We start from the raw sequence: 27,576 nt of genomic DNA, 5'->3' as shown, positions 1-27,576 counted from the left end.
GATCAAATTAGTTGTTTTGAAAATAGTGGTACGTGTTGACAATCCGTGGTGGCTAAGTGGTACGAGAACATAAAAAGGTTGGGAACCCCTGCCTTAGATAGACAAATTAATACTAAAATGAAACCACAATTATAAGTAAATTTTGCCTAAGTTTTATACAGGGTATAAGAAAAAATATGAGCAGAATTGGAATTCAAGTAGCATAACTCAAGATTTAAGTTTTATTTCTGAAAATAAAAAACACAACGTGACTTGTATATGTAATAAATAACGTTTCTTTTATGTCTACATAGAATGTACTGTAGCCTAGTTGTAATTATTTTATACTAAAGAAGCTACAAAAATGAGCAAAAATAATGTCATCCCACTATCTGTAAGAGTTAAAAATGGCAACAGTATCGTGGAAGATGATAATGTTGACTCAGTGTCCTTGCAAATCGATTCGAAAAATACTTCTGATGAAAGAAGATCTGTTATGTCATTCCACAATCTCAATTACTCTGTTGATATTAAGCAAGGTGCTTGTGGCAGTTGTCGGGCGTCCACTCGCAAACAGATTTTAAGTGATGTCAGGTATGAGCTAGATGTTGGTGATGTCGTGTATCTGGTCAATCATTTTCAGCAAACTTACATTTTTGTATTTCTTTTAAATTTAGAGTGAGCCATAAAAATTAAATTGATTAAAACTACAACTGATTTTTTGTTTTTTGTATGTATGTATGTTTTGTTTTCCAAATGCAGCAAATTTTGTAATTTTCTTTTCTTTTCATTATATGGGTTCATCAAGTTGCTTTTATTCTAGTATAGTATTGACAAGTTTTGTTTATTTGCATGGTATCATTCATAGTGACAAACACATAGTTATGGTAATTTGTGGTGGATTTTTTTATTTACTGTTGTTTTTTCTTAATAATGCATGTAGCTACTCATTTTTATCACCATTTTTAGTACATATTTCTACTGTTAATCAATCTTTTTACTCCATCCTTTCAGAGCTAACATGTGAGAATGAAACCAACTTTCTTTTTCTTACAAAGTTAATTTTTGTTTTGACTTTGCATCTGGGCAATGCTTTATTGCATGATTGTAATTACAATAAAATATCTGTATTTTGTATAACAATTTAATACGGATATATTTGAAACTTGTTTTACAGTGGTATCATGAAACCTGGGCTGAATGCTATCATGGGGCCAACTGGAAGTGGAAAATCATCGTACGTTTTTCATAGTGTTTTTTCGACCATTATTTTTCTATATCTCTTAAAATATTTTTATTTAAATAATTAGACACCATTAAATTTGTATTTGGATTAACCACACTCTTCAAAGGAACATTTTAGATCAAGGTTTTTTCAGGTTGCTGGACATTTTAGCTGGCCGAAAAGACCCAGCAGGATTAACTGGTCAAGTTTTGATCAACTCAAAACCTCTTCCTACAAACTTTAAGCGTATAAGTGGTTATGTTGTACAGGTAGGAGTTATTTAGATACTATATAGGTTGTGATGTTTTCTTTTGCCTTTTTTATACCTAATTTATTTCATATTCTAATTTCTTTCAAACAGCAAGATATAGTGCTTGGCACTCTTTCTGTCCGCGAAAATCTTTGGTTTTCTGCTAATTTGCGACTTCCAAGGTCTGTGTCAAAAGAACAGAAAAGCCGCAGAATTGACGAGATCTTATACGACCTGGGTCTCACCAACTGTGCTGATACCAAAGTATACATTTAGTTAATGATTATAGTAGTTTGTGCTTTGATAATATTGCTTGCATAAGCGTTAAATGATGTTTAAGTAAATTTGTCTCGATCAGCATGATTCTCGGTATAATGTCAATTAAATAGGCACGCTTGGTGTAGGTTGGAAATGAAATCATTCGAGGAATTTCAGGAGGTGAAAAGAAACGAGCTTCTATCGGCATGGAGCTCATCACTGCTCCAACGGTGTTATTCCTTGATGAACCCACTACAGGGTTGGACGCATCCACAGCAAATGCTGTCATGATTCTTCTAAAGAGGCAAGCTTGTTTTACTTGTTTATGTTTTCATATTGCCGTGAGCATACAGGAAGAAGAAGTCAATTGTTTCCTTGCAATTTCCTTCTATAGCGTTTTTATCTGATACTGCAATGTTGTTAAGAAGTAAACAATTACCATTTTCTGCGCCATTTAATGGCTTGTAGTTTCTACAGACTTGTATCATGTCGCAACATTATCGTATGAAACTATGCATATCTTTACGCTGATACTGTTAAGTTACTATCAGTCATATGTTTTATAACAAACCTAAGTCGTTAAATGAACCTTGGAACATTTGGTAACCTCTTAGAAATCAGTTTATCATTAAAGACAGCATTCTATTTATTGCTGTTGTCCTCTATGCAGGCTTGGTAATCGAGGCCGAACAATCATCTTGTCAATTCACCAACCTCGATACAGTATTTTCCGACTTTTTGACACTCTCACCCTCCTTTCACTTGGAAAAGTTGCTTATCATGGACCTTATGACCAAGCTTTGCCCTACTTTGAAAGCCTTGGTAATTGCTTTGGAAGGTGTAGTAGTTTATCCATGGTTTAACCATGATCACAAAACCATGTATGGTTTTGTGACACTGATGAGAATTTGTGATTTATATGAAATGTGTTAACTTATTGATAATGTGTTAATTCAGGTTGGTCCAAACCCTGGCACGCAAGCTGCATGTGGCCCATGGACACATTTTGTGCGGCCTGCGAACACTCAGTACACTATATTTTCCAGTACAAAATCAGCAGTTTGTTAAAATAAAATTACGTTTCATTTAAATGCATTACATTGACCCACAGCCTGAGACAAGTCACGCATCATTGAAATGCAAGTGCGAGTGTTGTTGCAAGTGTTATGTCACAGTATTGTGTGACGACACACACATGCAATGATTTTTGCTCTTTGTTGCAGACGTAGTCGCAAACAAGTAGAAAGTGCCAAGAAGTGCGTTATTAGCCGTTCAGCAAAACATTACGTTGTTTAGAATTTTAGATCAGTACACTAAGTCTTTTGCTTATATAAGACTAGACTTTCCCCTATTTGCGACCCACAATGTTTTCCTCAAACCTTAATGTAGCCTTTTGTGCTGGCTGTCTTGGACAACCCTGTGTTAATTAATTCATAAATGAATTAAATGTGTTAATTTTATTGCTTCATTTTAAGTCCATTTCTTGCATTAAAAGGTTATCACTGTGAAGAACACAACAATCCTGCTGACTTTTTTCTCGATGTAATAAATGGAGACTCTACTGCTTTGGCAAGTGTAGAAGATGTCAAAGGTTTGTTTTTGTTTGCATCTAGAATTAGAATTATCATAGGTTGATAGATGATGTTTATTCGTAGCCGATTATCCTTATTGTTCATTTATTTAACTATCAAGTAGTTGTTCATTGCTTATGAGAAGTGTTTATCATTCAGGAAACCTATTATATGAAAAGCTAAACATTGCAAATGAACAGCCAACTTTTTCAAATAAACAGCAAGAACGTATAAAATCCAACCCGGGTAACCATTTTGCATAGGAAAACTGTGAGAAAGCAGATGATTGCATGAAAATTTTTATTTTACGAGTTCCACTGTACATACTAACCAGTAAATCACAATTAACAAAACTAACTAAATTGTTCACAATTGTGTACTTTGTTGGACATAAAATGTTTTACAAAAGTGTTCCGGAAACCTCTTGTTGATTGTGGTAGATATTTGGGCTTTACAAGTTTATGTAGATATATGAATACAAATAAGGAATGAAACAGAGTTATGTGTAGTATTGAAATGGTTTATGCAAGTAAAAATAGTTCAAATTTGGCAGCACCCCACAATTTGTTCATTGAAAGTTTGTGAGGCAGTCAAAACGATGTTGGTTCTGGTAAACCTAAAATAACGGCAAAAATAAAGTTTACAGTGTCCATCAAAACGTAATTTTACTTGAATGAAAACTGCCATTTGATATTTTAAAACTACAGCAATAGATAATTTTGAAATAAAACTTTGGCATTATTAACATATTTGTTATGGATATAATGAGATTGCAAGAGATAGGGTTGCAAAATGACCGGATTTGATATGGCTTGCCAGTTAAAAAAGTGGAAGAAGCAGTTGAACACTGTTTTACGCTTTGTTATTTGAGTTTGCTTGTTAACACTTAACTGATTGTTTTTAATGCATGGTTTGGTTTGGTAAAAATATGTGGTGGCGTTTATGTTTGACTACCACCTTTTTATTTTGCCAAGTGTAGTATAGTGCTGTATTTGTAAATAGTATTTTAAATATTTGCCAATTATTTATTTTCATTGATAAACTTTGAAATAAATAATACTAAATTTATTATATTTTTACAAAGTTTCCGAAGAAGTTGTTGACCTAGCTAAAGAGAAACCTTCAAGTTTAGCGGATCAACTAAATGAGAAGTTTGTGAAATCAGACATTTTTGAATCTACGCAGAAGAATCTTTCAGTCTTATTAGACAAATCATCTGGTACATTGATTTTTAACTGGTATTAACTTGCTTTATAAAACCAAGTATATTGCTCATTAGTATTCTGGTGAGAGCTGCCAGTTTCCTCACAAGCAATTGATTGTTGAACATAACTTAAAATTTTTAGGAAAAAAGGTTAAAAAAGATCGAAGTATTGGTGGTTCCTATGCAACATCTTTCCTCTACCAGTTTAGAATACTTTCCAAGAGAGCTTTTCAAAACGTTATTCGGAACCCTATTGCTTCTGTTGGAAACGTAAGTGTTTTTGGCAATTTTTTTCCTTTTTTTATATTTGCACATGCTTCATACGATAGAAACATGGTGCATAATGTTGCTGAAAGTACATATTGTTTTATTTTTTCTAGCTTGCTATTAATTTGTTTGTTGGCATTATATTTGGAGTTTTATATTTCCAAACTGATGACACTGCACAAACAGGAACACAAAACAGGTACTAGTTTTAGCTTAGTTGTAAAATAACGTAAGTTGAGAACAATAAAATCAGTCTGTGGCATTGTATTTTATTTACTCTTTTACAAGGTTTGGAGTGCTTTTCTTTATCACGACCAACTTAATGTTTGGCTCTATCAGTTCCATTGAAGTTTTTGTTAAAGAGAGAGATATTTTTATGTAAGTATGCTTTATTTTATGACAAGATTCGCTGTAGCAATTTTGAACAAATTTTATAATTAAGTGTTAACCAACTTGCTGTCACTTAATTCTTTTTAGCCAGTATCAATGAAACATGCACTTTATTATGTATTTTTTAAATGTTTTTTTTTTATCAAACAGTGGAATCTACTGATGAATTTATCCCTTTTATAAGTAATGTCTTATACAAGACATCGTGTTTGAAGCTATATTGTCGATTAGTTAGTTATTGTAATTATAGTGTAAATAGGCTCTACAATTCTTTTGTGTCACTTTCAGACATGAGTATGTGTCAGGATACTACAGAGTAATCTCCTACTTCCTCTCAAAGTTGGCCGCGGATCTCATTCCAATGAGGACAATTTCTCCTATTATATTCTGCTCTGTTACGTATTGGATGGTTGGTAAGTAAACATCTACATTTTTTAAATGCATTTTTTATCCATTCTACCGTTGTATTTTAATTAATGTTCCAAGTTAACATTTTTATTTATTTTTTACATGTTTTTAAATACTCTTTCACATTTGTAATGTTTCGTATCTATTTTAATAGGCTTGAAGGCTGATGCTGGAGCTTTCTTCACATTTTTGTTGCTGGTTCTGCTCACTGGCTACTGTGCCACTTCCATTGCTCTCTTCTTCTCGGCTACATTTACAACCTTTGCAGTTGCAAGCATTTTTATCACTCTTGTCTTTGTGTTTTCAATTGTAAGCCATTTTTTATCCAAAGCTGTTCGGTTAAATTGTTTGTTGTTGTAATGTTTTATTAAAGTATATAGCAATAGTCATTACTTTTTTGGTCGAACGCTTGATTAGTTTTCTGTTAATCTGAAAGGGCATTTAGTATGCTGTAAATTTTTAAAGCTTTTCTCCGGATTGCTCTTAAATACTGATACCATCTTTCCCTGGTTGGCATGGATCAAATACTTGAGTACAGCCAATTACGGTTTCTCGGTAAGTAGTTTGTATTGCTTCGGGTTGCGTTACTTTCCCTGGTTCCATTCTAATTAAAATTTAAGTTTATTTATTTTTGTTTAATCTAGATTATATTATTGTAACAATGCAATTATATTTTGCTGCAGGGATTAGCAGTGAATGAGTTTCGATATCAGAACTTTTCACAGTGTGCTGCCAACAACAGTGAAGGTGCTGCGTCCCTTCTGCAATTTGCGGGTTCAGTGAGCAGCCAGATTACAACGATGGACAATCAAATTTGGTAAGTTTGTGATGAATGTAAAGAAAACTTGCAAAAGTACATTAGTGATCGCACCCAGTAATTCAATTAACTTCCTATAAGTTTTTTTCTAGATTTTATTACCGTACTCATATTTTTTAGCACAACTCTCACCGGTGAAAATTTTCTATCTGAATCGTTGGGAATTGGCGAAAACGGCCTTACGGACTGGGATCTTTGGGTTAATGTCGTCGCTTTGTCTGCTATCACATTTGGCATGTTTTTCCTGACGTACGTTCAGCTGAGACGAACAAAGGTTTACACATGAAAAACCAGTTCCTGAGTAGCAATTTGTGGAGAGATGTTTCCCTTTGATATTCTTCGTTTTAGTCCAAGGCGTGCGTTTGTAAATAATGCAATTCATTTCTAATTCCGAATGTTTACTTCGTCTACGCTTGTATGCTTTTGATATTTTTCATTTATTGCCATGCAAAGTTCTAATACTTTAACCATGCTATGTAACTCGTTAATTAACCGTGTTACCAATTAACCAGTGTTGCCTTTAGTTATAATAGATCGTGTGTTTTGCTTAACGCAGGGAAAATTTTTTCTATTTTTGCACCTGTAGGCCTACTATTTGATTTGATTTCTCTCGATTCTTTTCGGCGATTTGAATAAAAGAAAGAAAATAGAATTGGTCGCGTTGTAGGGTCCCGGTAACAATTTAGCAGCAACCATTGCTGAAGTTGCTATTTCTATAAAATTTCCAATCCGACTTATGTGACGTCGACTTAGACGTATCATAATTTAAATTTGTTTCCTGGATTATTAGCAATTGTGGAAGGAATTTTGATTGTGGAGAGTTAGACATCATGGACTCTTTCGAAATGACAAACGTGAATAATGTAAATGCAGCATCTATTCAGTCAATCACCTATTAGAACTTTGAGCAACTAGTTGGTACATTTTATTTATTGACAAAAGTTATTTAGAAATACTTCAAGGCCAAGAAATTCACCATAGTGCTTCTAACTAAAAATGCGAAAATTTGTATATAAAGGAAGTTAAAAAGATCTACGCAGGGCTCATTTTGTGAGCTTCAAATGTCCTTTTTTCACAGTCAAATTTTAATCGTATTTGTATTATTGACGTCTACAACTCTACATAAGTGGTGTTAAGTAATAATAGACGGCTGAAAACACAAGTTCGGGTCGCGTACTTCAATAAACTGATAACAAATTCAATAGACTGTTATGGAAGTCCCCCGTCTGCATGCTACTATAGTCTTGTAAAATAACTTCAGACTGAACTCGTTAAACTAAATTTAAATTAAAACGCAAATTTCCAGTATGGTCGCTTGATCTTATGACTTATGAGCTAATGTTTTTTCAAGGGAGGGTCAAATATTTCTTCAGGCCGGTTTGTCAAAAACCCTGCTATGAAATGGTACTAACCTAAAGTGTAGTAATAAGTGAGTTTTATTCACAGAAAATTAATACAGCATCATTAAACAAATGTGACAAAAAAGCATGGGCCACACAACGTTTGAATACCGTAAGGTAGTGCGGAAAGCACTATTCGTATTTTCCATTAAAAAAATTAAATGTAATAGTATACATGAGAACATGTTTCGAAAAATACAAATACCTAACACGTAAGATTCAACGTAGAATAAGATATTCTCACGTATTTTCACACAAGCACACTAACTTAAAAACAGCAGACAGTTACTGAATAAACACAGTGCATGAAACATCTATCATTAGCATGAAACTGTAAAACATGACTTACGATATACATAGGCAATTTTAGGTAATGTATGTAGTAAAAATCAGTGTTTTTTCTAAAGTACCTTTAAAAAAGTAGCATTAATAATTGTATACAGTGTACAAAATTAAAACTTAACTCTTCTACAAATAGTCTGGCATGTTGCACATTTGCAACTGTGCTGAAAGGCTGCTAACTGAAAAATCTATGCTGTCACTTACAAAATACTTTAACAAGGAAAAAGGTATAAGCAACACTGCAACGTTTGGCACATCAGTGCTGATACAATTAAAGCTACAAGTTTAGCAAAATTGGCTTGAAAAGTAACCAAAATGCATTTTACACCAGAAATGTATTATTGCAGCAAGATGTAAAAAGTTGTTAAAACTACCATCATGTTTTAATTCTGGAGGGTATTATATATCATAACCAAAAGATGAAATTTAATAAACTGAAATGCATAAGAGCAAAGAATAAAAGGCAAATTAGAAGTAAAACGCACCACAAAAATAGAAACATATTTCTTGAACTGTAATTAGTAATTACTTCATGCATCAGTATACAGAAGTACAATCAGCAGCATCTTATTCTGCATAAGCATAGAATGTCCAAGATGATTATATTGAAGTCACTCATAAGAAAATGCTTCCTTGTCAATTTATGGGGGTCAAAGGCAGGGCATGTTGCATCAGGTCCCATTAACATACTTTGTACTTACTCTCCAAAATCTGAGGTGTACTAGACATTACTTTGAGCAATAAACAGTCAATGTAATCTTCCAGCTCACTGTAGATAAAGAACAGTCTTGTCAGATTTGCATCATGCCTTAATGGTTATATGTAAATAAGCAAAATGACCATGCTACCATTACAGTCATTGAGGTTTTATTTCTTAGCTCATATTAAAAGGGCAACAATGGACAGAAAATTAACCATAGTAGTCAGCAGTGTATGGAAAGGGGAATCTCAACCCCACACTATCCTTCGTTATGTTATTTTTTCCCTGTATGCATTATTGTGATAAATATTTTGCAAAGTCGTTCAAAATCAAAATTTTTCCATGAAATCAATCAGGAGGGGCTAATGGTTAGTCGTCACAAACCAGAGAGCATTAACCTCAATTGTACTTAACATAAAACTTGTAATTTACATTGAAGTAAATTTTTAAATGAGACCACAAAAGCAAATCAGGTTAACCAACACTAATGTTTTAAGAGCATATTACTGATTACACTATTCTCATACTTTATGTATCCATCTTTGTTCTTAAGGGCTTGTTGTTGCTTGGAAGCTAGCCTAACTAGCTCTTCATGAGTCATGCTGCTTAATGAGGCATTGTTGTCTTCATGAATGGTAGAAACCTACATATACTTTCCGTTGTTCATATACAGTAGAAGGTAATATTTGCATACTTCTACAAATGAGTACATCATAAATAATATGTAATTAGATTGACAATAAGCATTATAAAGCAGTAATAAAATTGTGATTATAATTTGATTTTTTAAGCTTTAAAGCAATTCTAACTTTGCAAAGTTCTTTGACATCGAGCCGATAGTAATTTCTTGGCTTATAAAGTGTTGGCAGTATCAATTTCTCTTGTTGATCCTTCTTAAAAGCCTCAAATTCAGTGGTACTATATCTCTTTTTGGCGTTTTTCGAATTGGAGGAATTATTGCTCCTATTGGCAGACCTGGTTCAGGTATAAAATTAAAATTGTTTCTAGTACACTGCTAGGAACAGAGTAAATCAAAAAAAAACTGTCAAAATAATTCGTAAACAAAATATAACAAAAACATTAAAAAATTTTGATAAAGTTTGCGTGAAATTTGCTGTGATAGCATTTTGGCAAAGAGGCAGAACAGTTATTAAGAAGCATTGTAAAAGAGAATAAAGAAACTTACGAAACTTTTGAGGGCTTTACATCATTTATGTTTTTTTCAGAGGTAACATCAGTTAGTGATAAACTTCGTGCCTTTGTTGCTGGTGAAATTGCAACATTAGCAACTTGAGTATCGCTGGCACCTAACAAATAGTAATGACAGTAAAATATTTCTACAATAAAGTGGCACAGATATACTTATAAAATTGTGTTAAATATTGCAATTCTACTCAAGTGTAAAATAACCTTTACAACACCAAAAATGCTGTACACTGTATAGTGTATGCTGCATACAAAACAAATATGCCAGAAAAATACAGTTTAACATCTAATCTTAAATATATAAATGGCATAACAATGTTATCTGAACAGGCAAGCATGCAGCGTTACAGCTTGACCAATAACGGCCTGACAGTTAAAATTCATGCTAAGAAGGAGGGTTAGTGGAGCTTGACAGGAATAAAATGGGTATCCTGCTTAAATATGTAATGTGTATATTTAAATTGTCCAAGCATGATGCACTACTGCTATGTAAACAAAGCCCAACTCTACCAATACTATCTAAGTTACCGGATAGGGTTACACAATTTTTAAATCTTTCTCCACCGCAAATACAATAAATGGGTAGTTTAAGTTTGTTACTAGTGCACAATGACAGGCCTAATGTTATTCTACCTGGAACATATAAATGAGAACCATTGATGCATACAGCACTTTTTGATCTTTCAGTTTTATGCAGTTCTCCCATCATAGTCGTTAACTGTGAGTCAGGCATAGAACGATTTCTTACATGTCGTTTTATGCGCTGAGCCAAATTACCATCTTCACTGCCACCTTTAATTTTGAAGTGTTAGACAAAGAAACATGCAGTTTAAGCACCATGATATTACAAGACTGCCACCAATTACCATGAAGCACACACATGCAAACAATTGAAATTCTTGTTGCATGCTTTTTGATCGGGAAAGTTTAGGCAATAATTGCAGCTACCTTTAGCAAATAAAGAAAGTTATAATTATATTGCCAACAGTCACAATCGGGTAAAATTCGAACAATTTGCTTTCGGATATTTAAAAACAACATTAAAACTATAGGATATTCCATAGAGCAGCTATGTCCAACCAAACTAAGTCAAAAATTATGTCACTTTTTTTAATAGGAGCCTTGCATTAAATAACTTATTAAACATGATTAAGTCCCAGACAAGTTTTTGAATAAAGTCAGTCGATCATGAAAATGTATAGATGGCAACTTGTTTGTCCCAATTTGGAAAAATGCCCTATGATGCGTCGTCCTAGGATAAAATCTATATGCTTTGGTGAATTCCTGTCAGTCAGAGTTTCTCAAAAACCAATTGTCATCATACTATCTGTGCTTAACAAACTAAATCATGTAATAAGGCTGTAATATGTGGGCGGCGGATTGGACATAGCCAACATAGATTATAATTATTTAATTTCATTACATAAAATGGTAATTTCAGATTCGGCAACAACACCATGTCTTTGAGGTAACCTTAAACTTCTTTGCAAATAATGTCTTTCAGTTTTAATGCAATTTTGGCACAGATAACATAGTTATAATTTTACAAATATTATGTTCTATACCAGGGGTTCTTAAAGTATGGGTCGCGACCCAAACATGGGTCGCGGAGGGTCAGAAAATGGGTCGCGACATAGTGACATAGGTGGGTCGCGACATAGGTTAATATAATATAATATAGGTCTATAGGACATTAAAATGGGTCGCGACATAGGTTTGGGTCGTGAGGTGATCATGAAACTCAGATTTGGGTCGCGCTCAAAAAAGTTTAAGAACCGCTGTTCTATACAGTATGCGTTACTGTTATTCTGGTAGAGAAAGTTGAATGTGATTTAACAACTTCAGTGTTGATTGAAAACAACAATTGCATTAAGAGTAGAACTGATGTTTAACAACCTAATCAGTATATATAAAAGATTTTGATAATTTAATTACAACAAAGTGACACAATATCACCTGAACTTGATCGCTGTAGGGAAGAACATTTCTGAATTTTTATTTCAGGGGTATGCAAAACTTCAACACTCATCGCTTTGGAATGTAGAGAACTGTTGTTTACATTTAACCTGCAAAATTACCAAGCAACAAAAATTACTAGTATCCAGCACTTCACAGCCCAATGTACAGGACATGTTAAATGGTCATAATTTCTTTATGGCATTTACACAGAGAAATCGGCCATAAGTATTCAAACAAAAACACATTACATACTTGGCTGAACCCCTGGCCGAATGTAAGGTGCCTGGTGAACTGTTTGTTGAGTCTGTCCTAAAGCTTCGTTGAAAGGGTTTAGACTGTGAATCAAAAATGGATGGTATGCTTATGTTTTCGTATGAACGACCTGAAATGTCATGACAATGACTGCATGATTATGAAAGCAAACATGCTGAAACGTAATTATATTCCAAAAAGCTCCCAAAGCATGAACAACATGACAAAGTTTGATAATATTGCAACAAAGCACTAACATTCCTAGCATGAAAGAATAACTCTTGATAGCAAAATAATCTCAACGTTTTACCTTTACCCAGCGAGTGGTATCGATCCCCATCTGAACTTCCAACACCAGAATCTTCATCCTCTGACCGTCTACGTAATTTGCTTCGGATTCCGGATGTTAATACCCTTAATGGTTTTGGACTGGCACTTTTCCTGTCACTGGCAATCAACTCTCTATTAACAAATTGAACACTGAAGGTTAAAAATTATATAAATCAGCATCAAACTCAATAAATAAGCAGCACTACCGGTACTGCTGCTGTTTCTATGAACAAAAGGTTGTAGAAAAAAAAAATATATATATGTCACGCAAAGCTGTTGTTGCCTAGACCCTTACTTTTTCTCACTCAAAAAGCGGAATCCAATTTCAATTTCTCCACGATCTTTTTTGCTGTCCTTCTTCTTACTGATTAGCTTATACCACCTATTACCAAGATTTAACGATTTGTAATATATACCACTCTATCATACATAATAAAGATTAAATATATACATTATATTCAACCTAAGGCACTTTAAAAAGCAATTATTATACAACGGGCATGCTGTGTCACAATTAATATTTAACACCAAATATAAAGTAGTTTTTTTGTTGAATTATTGTATTCATTCTTACATCGACCTCTCTTTGCCATCATTTGAATTGAGAGAAAACAATGGAACCTGCACAAGACCCAAAAACTCATCTGGTTCAATGCCCAGTTTTCCATGTCGCTTGTGATACACACAGACAGTCACCACAACTTTGCTATGCAGGACAACCCCTAACAAAGTAATATTGTACAGATAAAAGCTACTCAAAAGCCCAACTGACGAAACTGTATATATTTTTATTGTATGATACTATATTTGTACAAATAGAAGTCAGGGCTACAATCCTTTTTTAAAGCATTTTGTGCGGCTTTTAATCAAAGAACACTATTGCTTCTTAATCAAGTAAATACAGTAAACTGTAATTTTTAAATACAGATTACATACTTTCGAACTTGAATACATCAAGCTTCAAAGTTTAAACAATCTTCTTAGAAAAGTTTGCTAAAGATTTTTCAGAAAATTCAAACATAATCAACAGCCAAAAGTGTACCCAGTTCAACACTCTCAAATGAGCATATATGTACATATTTGTCTTTATTGGGCATAAATCAGTTCATTTACGCCAGTTTGTCTGATCTAGAATATGGATTTTCGAGATATGACATCTATGGGTATTTTTAGAATTATGGTAACATGTTAATTCACTATGTAAAAGTTGTTTCTTATTGGTATCATCGCTTTCGAAGCCAAACTTTTAAGAACTCAACTGACATTCAGATATTAACTGAACTTGAGAAATTTCTGAGACATGACAATAAATATAACGTGATTTTATCATAAAAACGTAGGGGTGTGTATATAAATATAAAGCGCAAAAATTCACCAGCTAATCAACTATGACCCCAGGCAGTAGACCAGATAAGTGTTAAAATGGATTAAAAGCAGGACTAAACAAGACATGAAAACCTGCACAGTGGCCTATTCCATACTTATATGGACAACTATGGAAGTTCCAACTTTATTATCTTGTTTTGCATGCTTGCTTGCCACAAATATCCCCAATTCACCTATTGACACTGGCTTTCGCATATCTGTTTAATGTTAATGAAGTAACTGATAATTTTAAATTTCTTGCCATTTGGTGTCGAACTGTATCAATCCTGGTGTGGTTAAACAGTACTGTAACAGGTACAGTTACTGAGATTGAAACCATTTGGATATTAAGGCGAAAATCATCTGGTCCCAAGGTGGTCATAATGAGCGAAGTCTATTGTTTTACAAAGTATGCTATGATAAATTAAATTCTAGCAATCAGTCCAAGAAATCATATATTTAAAATATCTTATAGACTACCTTATTTGGCAAAATCAAATCAGGTAACATATAGATATTAATATACAAAAGCCATGGCCTATGACCAAGTGAAGCGATACAACTCTGCATTTGACAATACAAGTAACATGGTGATTTACAAAATACTTAATTCATGTTTGTATGACATGCACACAAACCAGAAAACTGGGTACGACAGCAAAAATAACTAGTTACTCACCTGAAGGAAGTGGAAATTTGCATTCAGTATACCATTTTGGGTTCAATGATTTTTCTGAATCGGTTACATATTTTTCTTTGGAAAACTCAATGACAGCGTACGCATCATTTACGCCACTTTTAGCTTTGATCAATAAATTTCTTGCTTGTTTGACCTTAACAACTACATTTGTTGGACTCCACATTGGGGATAAATGCAGTCTTGAAGCACTTCAAAGCAGATTATTTGCGAAGCCTATTAAGATCACCAATATAAGCTCATGCAGATTTTTTAACTCTTGATTCTATGGAAAGACTAAAATGTTTGATAAAATACATTATCATACAAGAGGTAAACTTAAAACAATTCGGTCATAAGCTACAAGTTGAAGTTGTCTAAATTGAGCAGCCATGATGATAGTCAAAGCCGTGAGACAATGCTGAACTCATCTGTTAATAAAAAAGTATGGCAGTATGCTGGGACCGCTGAGTTATCTTCAAAACCGTTATCGATTTCGAACGTAACGTTTGTGTTGACAACTTCTGCATACCATGTCCAGTTGCCCACTAGGCACCTGACGTAGCCACTACAGCTATCGAGCCCGCGGTAGTATACAAGTCAGAAAGTACTCCATGACAACATTTTACTGTATGACAACACTAGTCTAAACCCAGAAGGTCTAACTAAGATGTCAGTTTGTATATGGTAGACTATAAAGTATTGACCTACGGTGTATAGATTTCTACGCTCAATAGAGAGACCAAGCCTGCCTGAAAGATCTTAGCTTGAACTTTTAAAGTGAAAACGAACTCAAACTACTAGAGTACTAGACCATAGTCTGACAATATTGTACTAAACTTCTGCCAACTTGCTGCGCACAAAACAAATCATTATGGATTATTTATAAATAGATTACAGTACATCTTTGCGTTTCTCCTGTTGTCTTTCTTTGCAACAAAGTTTACCTCTCGCTACCTGATCCTTGAGGGTAAACAATGCGTTAATACGTCATGATCAGTCTCTATACGTCACTTTAATTGTAGTTTATTTTTAGCAAAGTATTGTGAAAACTAATTATTACTGTATCTTTTGGAAAAGCATGCTACGCTTTAGAGGAAACGTGTAAGTGTGTCTACACTGGAATAATATCACAACGTAAGAGATAGATTTATTGATAGAAGAACAAAAATCTAAATTGTTGATAATTCCGATCCTCCGCTACTTTTAAACATTTTTTTTAATTATTTTTAGAATTTGGATTAGCCCTACTTTGTGATCAAACGTCTTTTATCTGACAAAAATATGAAACGTAAACTACAGTTAAAAAGCCGATCGTTGCCATTTCAATATTGTGGCCACATTTTCAACAAAACACCTTGGCTAAGTTGGCTTTGACGTTGCTCGGCGGGATGATGACACCGGTACTCTCAAATAGGGAATGGTCTACTTGAAACTTTAGTCTACGACAGGGTACTTCAAGATTACAAGCATAAAGGACCACATTAATTAAGGTTTGAGGAAATCATTGCGGTTCTCAAATAAGGGAAAGTCTAATGCAAGCAAAGGGCTGAGTTTACTGTTATAAATGTTACAACAAAGAGTTAAAGCATTGCACGTGTGTCGTACTGTCGTCACATAAAACTGTAACGTTAGCCGTGTAAAGCCATTGTTGCTCCATAATAGTGACATATCGACCTGCACTTCAATCATGTGCGATTTGTATTTCATGTGTTTTGCAACAATTCTGTCTGTATACTTTTCTCAGCACTTAATTAAGCAATGGTTATAGCCGATAAGGAGTCGGAAAGAGGAAAAAACGATGAACGAAAAGAAATGAAAACGTAAAATTGTTTATGCTCAGTTTAAGAACCACTGGGCTAAACTTAATGATACGCGTTGAGAGCTGGAGATTCCCATACTGACTACTGGATGTTAAACAAACATGTTTTACAAAACAAAAACAAGTTTTTACATTTTAATCAAACCAAACATTGATAGTTTACATACAAACATTCTAAAAAACACTTTCGGGCCTTTTTTTGTGTGAAAAGTCTTGTGATGATATTATAAAATTGCTTGCAAATCGAATGCCGCATAGAATACGGAAATCGGCAAAGCAAAGCATTGCGTTACGTGTCGCCTATGCATGACTTCCTGTGTATCGTTATAAATCGTGACGTGAGTTATTCTTTCATTTATAGCTATTCATTGCGTCACAGTCTACTAAGTTAACCCTAGAAAGTGGTCGACTTTATTATGTAGCTGTCCCAATGTCTTATTTAATGTAATCGTTTAAACAAGAAACAATATAATCAGTTTATACAGTTGTCATGGTATACAATTAATTCTAAGATTAAGAAAAGCGAAACAACGACCTGAGACTCATTTACTTCGAGGACAACAATTCAAGAGACAAACTTTGTAATTGAAGTGGTCGCCCTTACAGGCTAAGGAACGATAAACAATCATTTCATTACAGTCTTTTAAAAATTTTTCGAGAAACACCTTTTTCGCAATCTGTCCCATTTTGTGCATTTTCTTTGAACAATAAGGTTACGCAACGTAGGGCAAGTTAAGATTGTTACATTTTGTGCTTTAGTGAGTCTGCTTGGCCCCTTATGGCGTGGGGCCCAATTTCAAAATATTTGTGAAACCGGTCCTGGGCCCTACCATCATAAAACTTCGTATTTGGTTTTCTCGCCGTTCCATTAACTCCTAAAAGCTTGCCATAGTGATGAGGCGAGCTGCTGAATAAACATGGAAAAGTACGAACATTCGTTACATTGGGTCTACTCTATTAGGGCTACCATATGTCCTCTTTTAGGAGGATTTGTCCTCTTTTCTAAAGAAAAATGAATTGTCCTCCGAGGACACTGAAAATGCCCAAATGTCCTCCTTTTTTGCATTTTGCGCTTTCTTGCTTATATTTTCAACAGAATTATATGTTTACGTGACTTTTCGACATGAGGCCTAAGTCAAGTCAAATGACTTTTCAGCGACATCATGAGGTCTAATCATTTTTATTATCATTGTTTTAATTTAGACAAACATAAAATCTAAATAAAGCTAAGCAATAATGCCAAAGAGGAACACTGTGTTTTCTGATGAACTGCGGCAGAAGTATCCTTGTTTCAGAAAAAGACATAATGATTTTGAAGCTGAATGCATTACTTGTGCATTTTGCGTATAATTATCCAAACACATCGGATAAATCCTTTAAACGTAAAACTTTATTTGCATTGTATGCTACTTGCTGGAGAAATTGTCCTCTTTTTCGGCGATAAAAATATGGTAGGCCTAATAACTCTATGAATGGGTTCTAGGTCGATTCAACCCACGGACGATTCAACCCCGGACGATTCAACCCATGGACGATTCGACCCAGGACCATTCAACCTAGGACCATTCAACCCACGGAAGATTCAACCCACGGACGATTCAACCCCCGGACGATTCAACCCATGGACGATTCAACCCACGGACGATTCAACCCACTGACCTTTCACGTACTTATGGCTTAGGTTTTTACCAAGTTTCTTTATAGCCAATTGTAAGCTTTATGTTGGACAGTCTAGACTCTAGAGTTAGGCCATCCTGAATAGGCCTGTACATCGTGGTTAACGGTTATGGTACCTTTGCAATCGTACCGTATTTTGTTCAGGTACAAACTTCTAACTAACCACAACGAAATAAGCTGAATTATAGCACACAGAATCCCTCTCTCTGCTGTAGGAAAGGTTATTCGTTTATTATCAAAATAATAAATTGACTGGAAACAAGCGACTTATACTATTCTCAAAATGTTCGATCTCCCGATTCAAACTTTTTTGCGGGAAATCTTCATTCCGATCAACAAACAGTTGTTTCCAAGGTTTCACTTTTAATCGATGTATAGGCTTTATTTATTTTTCGTTAAGCAGGCCTACTAGATGCAACACGGTACATAAACTTGTTTTTATTTCAACACAAGATGTGTATTGGTATAAGTTAGTAGTAAAAGCGGCATCCGTGCCTGATAACGAACTGCGTAGACGTTTTTGTAAATGGGTTAAATCGCCCGTGGGTTGAATCGTCCTAGGTTGAATGGTCCTAGGTTGAATCGTCCGCTGGTTGAATCGTCCGGAGTTGAATCGTCCGTGGGTTGAATCGACCTAGAACCGAACAAAAAACGGTACGATTGCAATGGTACCATAACCGTTAACCACCATGACGTACAGGCATATTCAGGATGGCCTAACTCTAGAGTTTAGAGTCTAGGCTCTAGACTGTCCAATATTAAGCATACAATTGGCTACTAAGTAACTTTGTAATAACCTAAGCCATAAGTACGTGAAAGGTCAGTGGGTTGAATCGTCCGTGGGTTGAAAGGTCCGTGGGTTGAATCGTCCGGGGGTTGAATCGTCCGCGGGTTGAATCGTCCGCGGGTTGAATCGTCCTGAGTTGAGTCGTCCGCGGGTTGAGTCGTCCGCGGGTTAAATCGTCCATGGGTTGAATCGTCCGGGGGTCGAATCGTCCGTGGGTTGAATCGTCCGGGGGTTGAATCGTCCGCGGGTTGAATCGTCCGTGGGTCGAATCGTCCTAGGTTGAATGGTCCTGGGTTCAATCGTCCGGGTTTGAATCGTCCGTGGGTTGAATCGTCCGATCACCCTATGAATGTAGTCAGTCCACCGTACTGTTGGTTTTTAACAAAACAATGTTTTTGCTGTTGCAAGAAAACATCTTTATTACCATTTGTTTTGTCTGTGCAAATCGCCATAGAAGAAACAAAGAATATAAATATTTCAATTTTACAGATGGTTTTTGCTTTCACATGCGACTTGTGTGTAGAATAATATAAACCTAGCAGCAAGCTTGTATAATAGAAAAGAAAGCTAGTCAGCAAAACGGCTCAACTAACACCAAGTTGAGCCATTTCAGAGCACATGTTTAAGAGGCTGTGGCTAACCTTAGAGCTGAGTTGGGCTTATGATGGTCTCAATAGCCTACACTTCACATTACAGAACCATTGAGTGGAGTTTATACCCCCACCGGAAGTACTGAATTAAAAATATAGCGCAAAAATTAAAAAATCACCCGTTCTCCACTAACCCGTGTATGTCAAGTAGCAAGTATTTCAAATAACTCACCAAAAGATTAGCAAATAAATATTATCCTCTGGACACATGGGAAAGTTTTTACGAAAAGTAGTGTTCTAAATACTGGGACATCTCTTTGCTTAATCTACCTGGTAAGGTGTAGGTATTGGCCTATCCGCTATGCCAAATGTCTTGAAACACAATGGCGTAAAAATGTTTATTCACAGCTTGTGAGTTTGTCCTGGTCGGAGTACATAATGGGTCAAAATCTCACTTTCCATAAATTCTAGAAAAGGTTTGGGAATATCAGTAATATGTTAATGCCAGCTTTGTAGAGGCTTCCCCAGGAGGAGACTAGCCTATATAGCATACAGGTGGCAGCAGCTTACTAGTAGCCATTAATCCACTGTACAATTGCCCTGAAGTCTATGTCAGTATGAACAACGTTAACTCAAAACCATTCTATGTGTATGTTGGATTCTGCCGAGGATGGGAGCTGCTAACTCTCACCTTGATAGTTTAACATGAACTGAATGGACAGGCACGGCCTAGGTGAAAAGTGCGTTATGGTTCAAAGGCTATAACCTAACCTTTAATGCAGGCAGTGACCTACCATCATTTTGTCCTCGTCACTTAGAGTGGCGAAAACGAAAATGTGATTGTACTACTTGCATTTAAGCACTGTCCATTAGTTGCAGGTGGTTTTTATTTTCAGCATAGATGTGTCCTAAATGACAGCACAGGTGCGATATAGTGCAAGATATATGAGCAGAAAAACATTTAAGCTTTCTGAAAGCAGGTTCAAATGGAAAGTACCGGATGCGCGTTACACACTTTTAGCCATACCTAATCAGTACCATGTTCAGCAAACTTGCGCATATAGGTTACGGTCACCGGATAATGGCATATTCCAACTAAATGTCTTTGTTAGTGTTTGTCTTTTAAGCTGCATTCATCGTTGCCCAAGTAGCTCATACTTTAACCATAGTCCTTACAAACCTGTAGAGAAATGGAGGGTATGTAGACGCTATGCTTTAACTCAGCAAATTTTATTTGCTGTAAATATTTCTTAAAGTAGGACTTTTTAGGTTTTAACAGGTAGACCAATAGTTGATAATAATCTAAAAGACATTTTCAATATCTTTTCGATGAAGTTGTTGCACTTAAAAAACTGGTTAATGCCAACAGAGATTCGATTCCAGTTCGGGTTCGTGCTTGATCGTCTTCGATGGTTTGTGTTAGGACAATCTTGATAGGCCTATAACGGGTTCTGGTAACGCACTTCCTTGACAAATGAACCTAATAAAATTAGATTAGAAACAGTCTCATTTTTTTCACAATCGCGCTCATAACTTGGTGTTAGTTTTCTTAACGTTAATAATCTTAGCGCTTTATAGTATAACGTTTAAGCTTGTGAGGCCATTTTCTTATACTGCTATCCAGCATAAATATATATTTGTTGGTCGATTAGAAATGTTGTTTGGTTTCAGTCAGACAAAGAGATTAGCAAAGGAATATACATAAAGAAAGTGCAAGCGTTATGACTATGCAAAAAAGGCGAGTCGTTTTGAAAGCATGGCGCTAGCTTATAAGAATTACTTAATCATAAGAAGGAACAGCATCAGCGGCAAATATTATTGGCGATTTCACCGGTTTGTTGGGCTGTTTGCTTTTGTGTAATCGGGCAGTTACTCAAATCTATACAACGTCTCGGGAAATATGCTCGTTAAGAAGAATTACAACTATAAACAGCTTAGTCTCGTTTGATTGTTTATTAGAATTAAGGGATTGGTTGTTATATATAAATCGACAATAAATCTGACCTTTGTTTAAATGCATAAAAATGATGCAGAGAAAGGTGACATACAGTAGGTCTTCACAGTAGGTTGTGCTTAGGATCTAATTACAACAGGTTTAGGTGATGTCAGGGATAGGCGCTTTATAAAGTACGTGGAATAGGGATATTGCGACTGCTGCCTTGAAGTAAAATTTATTCTATTATAAAATACGTGTTTGATGATACCGAGATAAAATGGTCAACCAAAAGCATGCCTAAAGTTTTTAGTGAAATATGGATAGTAATTTAAAACATCAAGTTAACTGAATTTTTAGCCATTTTGAATTTTTTCAAACGGGTTTTGCCAAATCTAAATAAGAAGTAAGTGACACACTAATCTGTGCTATGTCGTGTTCCGTGGATTATGAAAACGTAGAGGATCATCACTTGAAGTCGACGAAATCTTTTAGAATAGAAAATCTGTTACTAAAGGTATTCGTTAACATATAATAATAGCTTACTTCAAGACCGCAAAACATATTGCGCTGTATTTTTAAATTATTTTAACTTCTTTTACTGAGTTGGTATAAATGCATAGTTATATGTTTATGGAAAGCTTTTTACTATAAATAAATACTGTTAGATTTTTTATTATATTGTTTGTCGTTTTTAATAGAAAATATTATCGACTTATTTTCAGTCACCAAATTTTGAGGCGAAGCAATTGCCGTCTAATCCAGATAGTCAGTGGGAATCTATGGAAAACGGCCAGAAACTTGTTTCAGAGAGTCAACATAGCCAGTTAAAAGGTTTGTCAAATATAAAGTGTCAATGCTAAAGATATCCTAATTTTTTGAAATTCGATCGTTTCACTTTATTGCACGCAAATCCTGGCTTAGATGCGTCGCTGTGTTCTGCTACTTCCAGTAACGTGACCACTGCCGCCATTAAACTACCAGCAGAGGATGATCATAGTAAAACTCCTCCTCAAAATGGAAAGGAAGTGTTTGCAACAGGACTCGTTCCCATGACAGCAACATCAGAGATGGAGCAAAGCTCTATCCCCCTGGAGAAAACATGTTCTACCTCTCATTTTCATGCGAACACGCAAATGGCAACTGCTTTGGCAGCTATGGCTTATGTTCAGGCTGCTGCCCCCGCCTTTGCACATCCTAGAAAATATGGCGGAGACATCTCGTCTTATTTTTATCCTGAAATGTTAAATAAGCCAAATCTGAATGAGTTTTTAAAAACATCTTGGAGCAATCCATGGAACTTCCCTACATTCGCGCATCAACATCTTTTATCCGGGCTCTATACTCCTGGATTAGCTTCTTGTTTCCCAACGAGCATACCATCAGGAGTACAGCAAAACCTTTTCTCGGACACAAACGATCTGCCTCTTTCGTATTGTCCCTTTCCGACTTTAGGAAACCATCACAGAGTGGGAGCAACTTCTTCGCTCCCGTTCGGTGAACGTTCAGGAGGAATTTTGGGAAGTTTCAAACACAATCAGCAGTGCTTATTCAACGTCTCTTCCTTGATGAAGGATGTAGCACCCGCAGCAGGTAAAAAATGAAATTTATTGATTAGGACAAACTTATAACGAGCAGCAAAGAGTAAATTCTAAAGTAATTAACCAAATCCGGAACGTCGTGTTCTTGTGTGAAGCGTGTTAAGATTTCATTGGGTAATTCCATCTCTCACCTGTCGCAGGTGCAACAACATGTGCCAATGAGTTTAACAGCCGTAGGAATGGCTACTTAGTTTTTGTTCGTTAACGAAGAAAGTAACCAGCATGAATAACGACGTGTAGATGATGATGAATTGTAGCTTATAAAGCACTTTAATTCCAGTATAAAGGCTTTCATCCTCTTAACTGCAGATGCACAAGATAAAGAACGATTGGGCTATGACTGCGCCGTTTATAACAATGCACCAATTATATGCCCATGTCAATTGCATCATAATCATACAATCTCAAGGCCTGCCCGTTTGTCAGACAATCATGATGTACGCAAATCCAAGGGCATATGGAGCCTACTTTTGCTACAATATGAAAAATTTGCTTACGCATATTTGATGACAAAAATTTACAACCAAATTCATTAAACGAAACGTTTGAGGTGTTTTAGTAATTCGAAAATGCAAATTTATTTACATGTTCGTTAATTCATGGTATAGAAACAACTTTTTGCAGCAGTTTAAAACATTGTAAGATTTCGATGTATAGCACTAGCTGACAACATAATGTTCTCAAGCATGATTGGTTAAGTCAATTTCGTTCAAATTGCTTCATTATGATCTTAATTTTATAAGCTTGGATAGGGAAACTTTCATTATGTTTTTATCATAAATCTTGCAAAACAATAAACCTCATCCGATCAAAACGATTAAGAGAATTAAAGTAATTGAATACGTTTCCTGAAGTTAAACGGTTTTATTTGAAACGTCATATCAAAATATTGTAACCGACAGTCAAATCAAAAAAGACGTGTAAAGCAGTTACAATCAACGTTGTCGCCATTTGCCAAACTTGCTTTCGTAGAAGATTCCAAAGCGTCTTTAACCTTTAATAGCTCGAGTTATAGTCGTGTGGGAGTACCACAGAGGAGACTGGGGTAGTAGAACATGTAACGATTTTTCAAAAGTTCAACACTTCGATTTTCAGGCATATACTGTTTGGAAAAATTAGACAAAATCATTTTTTCAACAATTCATCTGTTGCTCACTCATTAATTTAACTCATTTTAACGCTTTCTGGTAAAACAAGCAACTTCCACAATCACCCTAATGTTTAACACTGCGTGGTTATAACGATAACCTGCCCCGAACAAATATTGCAACTTACCCCAGTATAAGTTCTATAATTCCAGTATAAGTTTGCATTTTGGACTTAAAGTTTAATATCAGCAGTCAGTATAGCTTTGTCATTACCACAGCAAGTACGTTGGATTTTCAACTCAGTAACCTTAAAAGTCTTGCTGTCAGTTAGAAGACAAAAAATGTTTTTTTAAAAAAACGGATAAATTGCTTGCTTAAAAACTTGCTACTCAAACTGGAATGATAAAACTATCCATGATGCTTTGAATACTAGCACAGATTGGTGTAATTTGTTTAATGTTGACTGAAATTATTTTATGATATAGTTATCTGAAAGGTTTCAATTTAGTTGTTACTTTTTTCCCCGGTCTCCCTTATTCTAAACAAATAGTGAAAGTGATGTAATTTTGACGATGATAACATGATTAATTGCTTCAAGCTAATCGTTACCTTAGCTCGCTTTACTTTGACCAATTGCCAATCGTGCTGACGTGTTCACGTCATCTCTGTCACATGCATCAACTACGTTTTGAAAATCAAATCATCTTTTGAAATTACAATGAAAGCTCTTTTTGTTGAATTTCAATTCCCACCCTATTAAGTGGATATGATGTAGAAATATTTTCAGCCCAGGAGACTAGATTGTGTATTTGAGACGATTAAAGCGGGGAAATTATGAAATGACTATTGAGTCGGCGCTGATTGGTCTGCTAACATGTTCAGTGATGCGTATAATCAAGTGGCTGTAACACAGTTATGTGAAATTGGTTAAAACGCTAAAAAATGTGTTTATTATCCAATTTGGTTTCTATAAAATGCACCGTATTTAGTTTGTTTACTTTCACAAAATACCGTAGAAAATGACAGATATTTGGATCAAAGTTTTAATTGAACAAAAATCAAAATTTTACTCCGTTTCTATTAAGTGCAACATATTTCGCTCATTAAAAAGTACCACAACGAACATATCTTATGATGTTAGAAAGGTTAATCACATCGTCTTATGGGAATTGCGTCGCTTTGTGTTTTCGGTTAATTATAAAAGAGTTATTTCGCATGGCTTAGTTTTAATTGAAGTCTTGTCGAGGAATAACAACTTACTTAAACTTTTCAGAAAGTTGTCACTTTTAATGAGAATTGATCTTTTTTCTGAATTGCATCACTTTTACCATTAAATGAATACTACTTTAGCTAACATGCCAAAGTTAACTGAAATAAGTATTGTATAAAGTTATATTTGAATTTATTTTACCGGTAAGTGTTGACATGTTATCAATCAAATATACTTTGTTTTTTGTCCTGTCTATTTCATAACCGATCAATTAAATTTTTTAGCTCGATTTCAAATTGGCAGTCCGATGTTCCAGCAAGAGTCGATACCTCTGCGTCAGAGCAAGCGAAGAAAAGCGCGAACAGTCTTCACAGATCAACAGCTCAATGGTCTTGAACATCGATTTAAGACTAAAAGGTATCTTTCCACTCCAGAAAGGGATCATCTTGCCCAAACTCTTCAATTGACTGAAACCCAGGTAAAGCTTGACAGATGATGGTTTTTAGTTTGTATAATTATTGGAGTAAATTGTAGCAGCAGATAATGCACGAGATTGGTTATCAGTCTGCCAATTTGCTTTGCAAATGTAACGGGTTTATCGAGTCCTTTATTGTTTACAATTACCAGGCCAATTTTTCTTTAACGGTGAACCGCCGCACCGAACACATCAGGTAAAATCTTTTATTTCAGACGGAGATCGACCACCCCTTCTTCAAGAACCGAAATGTAGAATGCCCCACTCTACGAAAAAACTTGCCGGCAGAGCACCAAATAAAACAGAGAATTAATCTTGGCCACGCAGCAAGAAAATAAGCGTAGGGCGTTAATTACCAGATAGGACCTCAAGGGTAGTGGGGTAACGCGTCACGAGAAATAAGGTGAACGTCATGCACATATAAATGGTAAAGAAGTGCGACAGTGCGAGAGAAGTTATACAAACCGACAAGTATACAAAAGTACACACAAATGTAGCAATGAACAGCGCATATAGAAACAGATGAAACACACATATTGGACTAAATTAATGTATAATAGTGCAGTAAAAAAACATTGCACGCACACACTAAGGTAAAGGCTCCATAACAGTTTACGGGGTAGTAGATATAAAACAAAAAGTATTAACAAACAGCTTATACTGTTAACTAGTGCGCCTTACAAATAGAGTGATACAACGTTAAAATGTAGTGTTTATTAAACGTGTGTAAAATATCCCGTGACACATGTATAGAATTTTTGATTGCATTCTACATTTTTCAAAACTATAGTCAAAGGCTTTGGCATTACCGACACTATTGATGATAACTGACTGTTTAATTTTAAAGGTGAAAACCTGGTTTCAGAATCGCCGAATGAAATCCAAGAAGGAAATTCATGGTAAAAATTCAAACGATATTCCCGTCGATCATTTGACTGATGAAGAGCATGATTCAATTACATGGCCGGAGCAAGAATCATATCAGACAGAAAAGGAATTTGTAAACGAAACTGACGCAGCAAATGTAGCTTCGTCCGAAATCGGAAGACATTTTACTAAAACAAAACGGATTTACAAAACAACATGATATTTTTTTCATGTAAAACTTACTTTTTGTTGTTTTTGTTAATGTTGTTTTCTTTTTCTTCTTTCATTTTGTATATACACTAGGTCGCGCAAGTGGAAAAAAGCGCCACATAATGCTATTTTTGACTTGCAGGAGCGTTTAATATTTCTAAAGTCTTTGACTTAAAAAAAATTCGGTTGATAAGTTTTGAAAATATATGTTTGATTTTTTATCTGAAATCTGTGTGCTGTTGATTTGCTAAACTTTCTCTTCAATTTGGCTGCGACAAATGTACTTAGTATAGGTGCTGTGATGTACATGTTGGTCATTTTGTACATTTATTGCATTCGAAGTTCCGAGGGTCTGTTTTGTTAATAAATCCAACATGAGTCTAAACTTGCCTTACGTATTTACTTGACAGACAGGAAATGCTTAACGTCTTCGAACATAAAATCTCACCAATCAGGCATGCACATTACGGTATATAATACATTCTTAAACAAGTATATATTGCTTTGTTTTTCATCAGAAAAAGAACAGTTGAATAAAATCGATTGAGTAAGAACACGCGTGTATAATTTTGAACTTGTGCTAGTTATCGCCAGACCATGGGCAGTTTTCCTTTCATTTTGCAATTGTGCCACGTTCTTCACTTTCTTTTTTTAAAAAGCACTTGCGCTATAGTTGAGCTACATCTACTTATTTTGTTCATATTTAATTTCAATTTT

The 27,576-nt window shown here is 35.1% G+C and overlaps 3 protein-coding genes across 5 annotated transcripts; 2 read left to right on the top strand and 1 right to left on the bottom strand.

Moving 5' to 3' along the window:
* The first annotated feature begins 275 nt into the window (after positions 1–275).
* Positions 276–7,021, top strand: LOC143459645 (broad substrate specificity ATP-binding cassette transporter ABCG2-like). Of its 2 annotated transcripts, XM_076956861.1 has the most exons (17): positions 276–573; positions 1,157–1,216; positions 1,359–1,473; positions 1,566–1,718; positions 1,859–2,016; positions 2,383–2,534; positions 3,208–3,303; positions 3,443–3,529; positions 4,368–4,502; positions 4,630–4,757; positions 4,868–4,953; positions 5,043–5,132; positions 5,433–5,557; positions 5,707–5,861; positions 6,018–6,107; positions 6,236–6,369; positions 6,490–7,021. In XM_076956861.1, exons 1-17 carry the CDS (start codon positions 344–346, stop codon positions 6,653–6,655), a joined length of 2,160 nt encoding a protein of 719 aa, XP_076812976.1. In that variant the 5' UTR covers positions 276–343; the 3' UTR covers positions 6,656–7,021. The 2 variants fall into 2 exon arrangements, with proteins under 2 accessions (XP_076812976.1, XP_076812978.1); XM_076956863.1 differs by lacking the exon at positions 3,443–3,529.
* A 766-nt stretch (positions 7,022–7,787) lies between these two features.
* LOC143459935 (rab11 family-interacting protein 2-like) lies at positions 7,788–14,926 on the bottom strand. Of its 2 annotated transcripts, XM_076957256.1 has the most exons (11): positions 14,603–14,926; positions 13,133–13,280; positions 12,854–12,940; positions 12,539–12,690; positions 12,229–12,358; positions 11,974–12,083; positions 10,651–10,809; positions 9,998–10,118; positions 9,621–9,786; positions 9,339–9,454; positions 7,788–8,880 (listed from the first exon to the last, which is right to left on the bottom strand). In XM_076957256.1, exons 1-11 carry the CDS (start codon positions 14,784–14,786, stop codon positions 8,793–8,795), a joined length of 1,461 nt encoding a protein of 486 aa, XP_076813371.1. In that variant the 5' UTR covers positions 14,787–14,926; the 3' UTR covers positions 7,788–8,792. The 2 variants fall into 2 exon arrangements, with proteins under 2 accessions (XP_076813371.1, XP_076813372.1); XM_076957257.1 differs by lacking the exon at positions 10,651–10,809 and having other exon boundaries at positions 14,603–14,925.
* Positions 14,927–21,773: 6,847 nt separating this feature from the next.
* On the top strand, positions 21,774–27,102 carry LOC143460402 (uncharacterized). The gene is made up of 5 exons (XM_076957893.1): positions 21,774–21,925; positions 22,134–22,242; positions 22,333–23,001; positions 25,592–25,785; positions 26,630–27,102. Exons 1-5 carry the CDS (start codon positions 21,839–21,841, stop codon positions 26,867–26,869), a joined length of 1,299 nt encoding a protein of 432 aa, XP_076814008.1. The 5' UTR covers positions 21,774–21,838; the 3' UTR covers positions 26,870–27,102.
* The last annotated feature ends 474 nt before the right edge of the window (positions 27,103–27,576 follow it).

Source organism: Clavelina lepadiformis, chromosome 5 (assembly GCF_947623445.1).
Source record: "Clavelina lepadiformis chromosome 5, kaClaLepa1.1, whole genome shotgun sequence".
NCBI classification, from domain to species: Eukaryota; Metazoa; Chordata; class Ascidiacea; order Aplousobranchia; family Clavelinidae; genus Clavelina; species Clavelina lepadiformis.
This window is presented reverse-complemented; position numbering and strand designations above follow the sequence as displayed.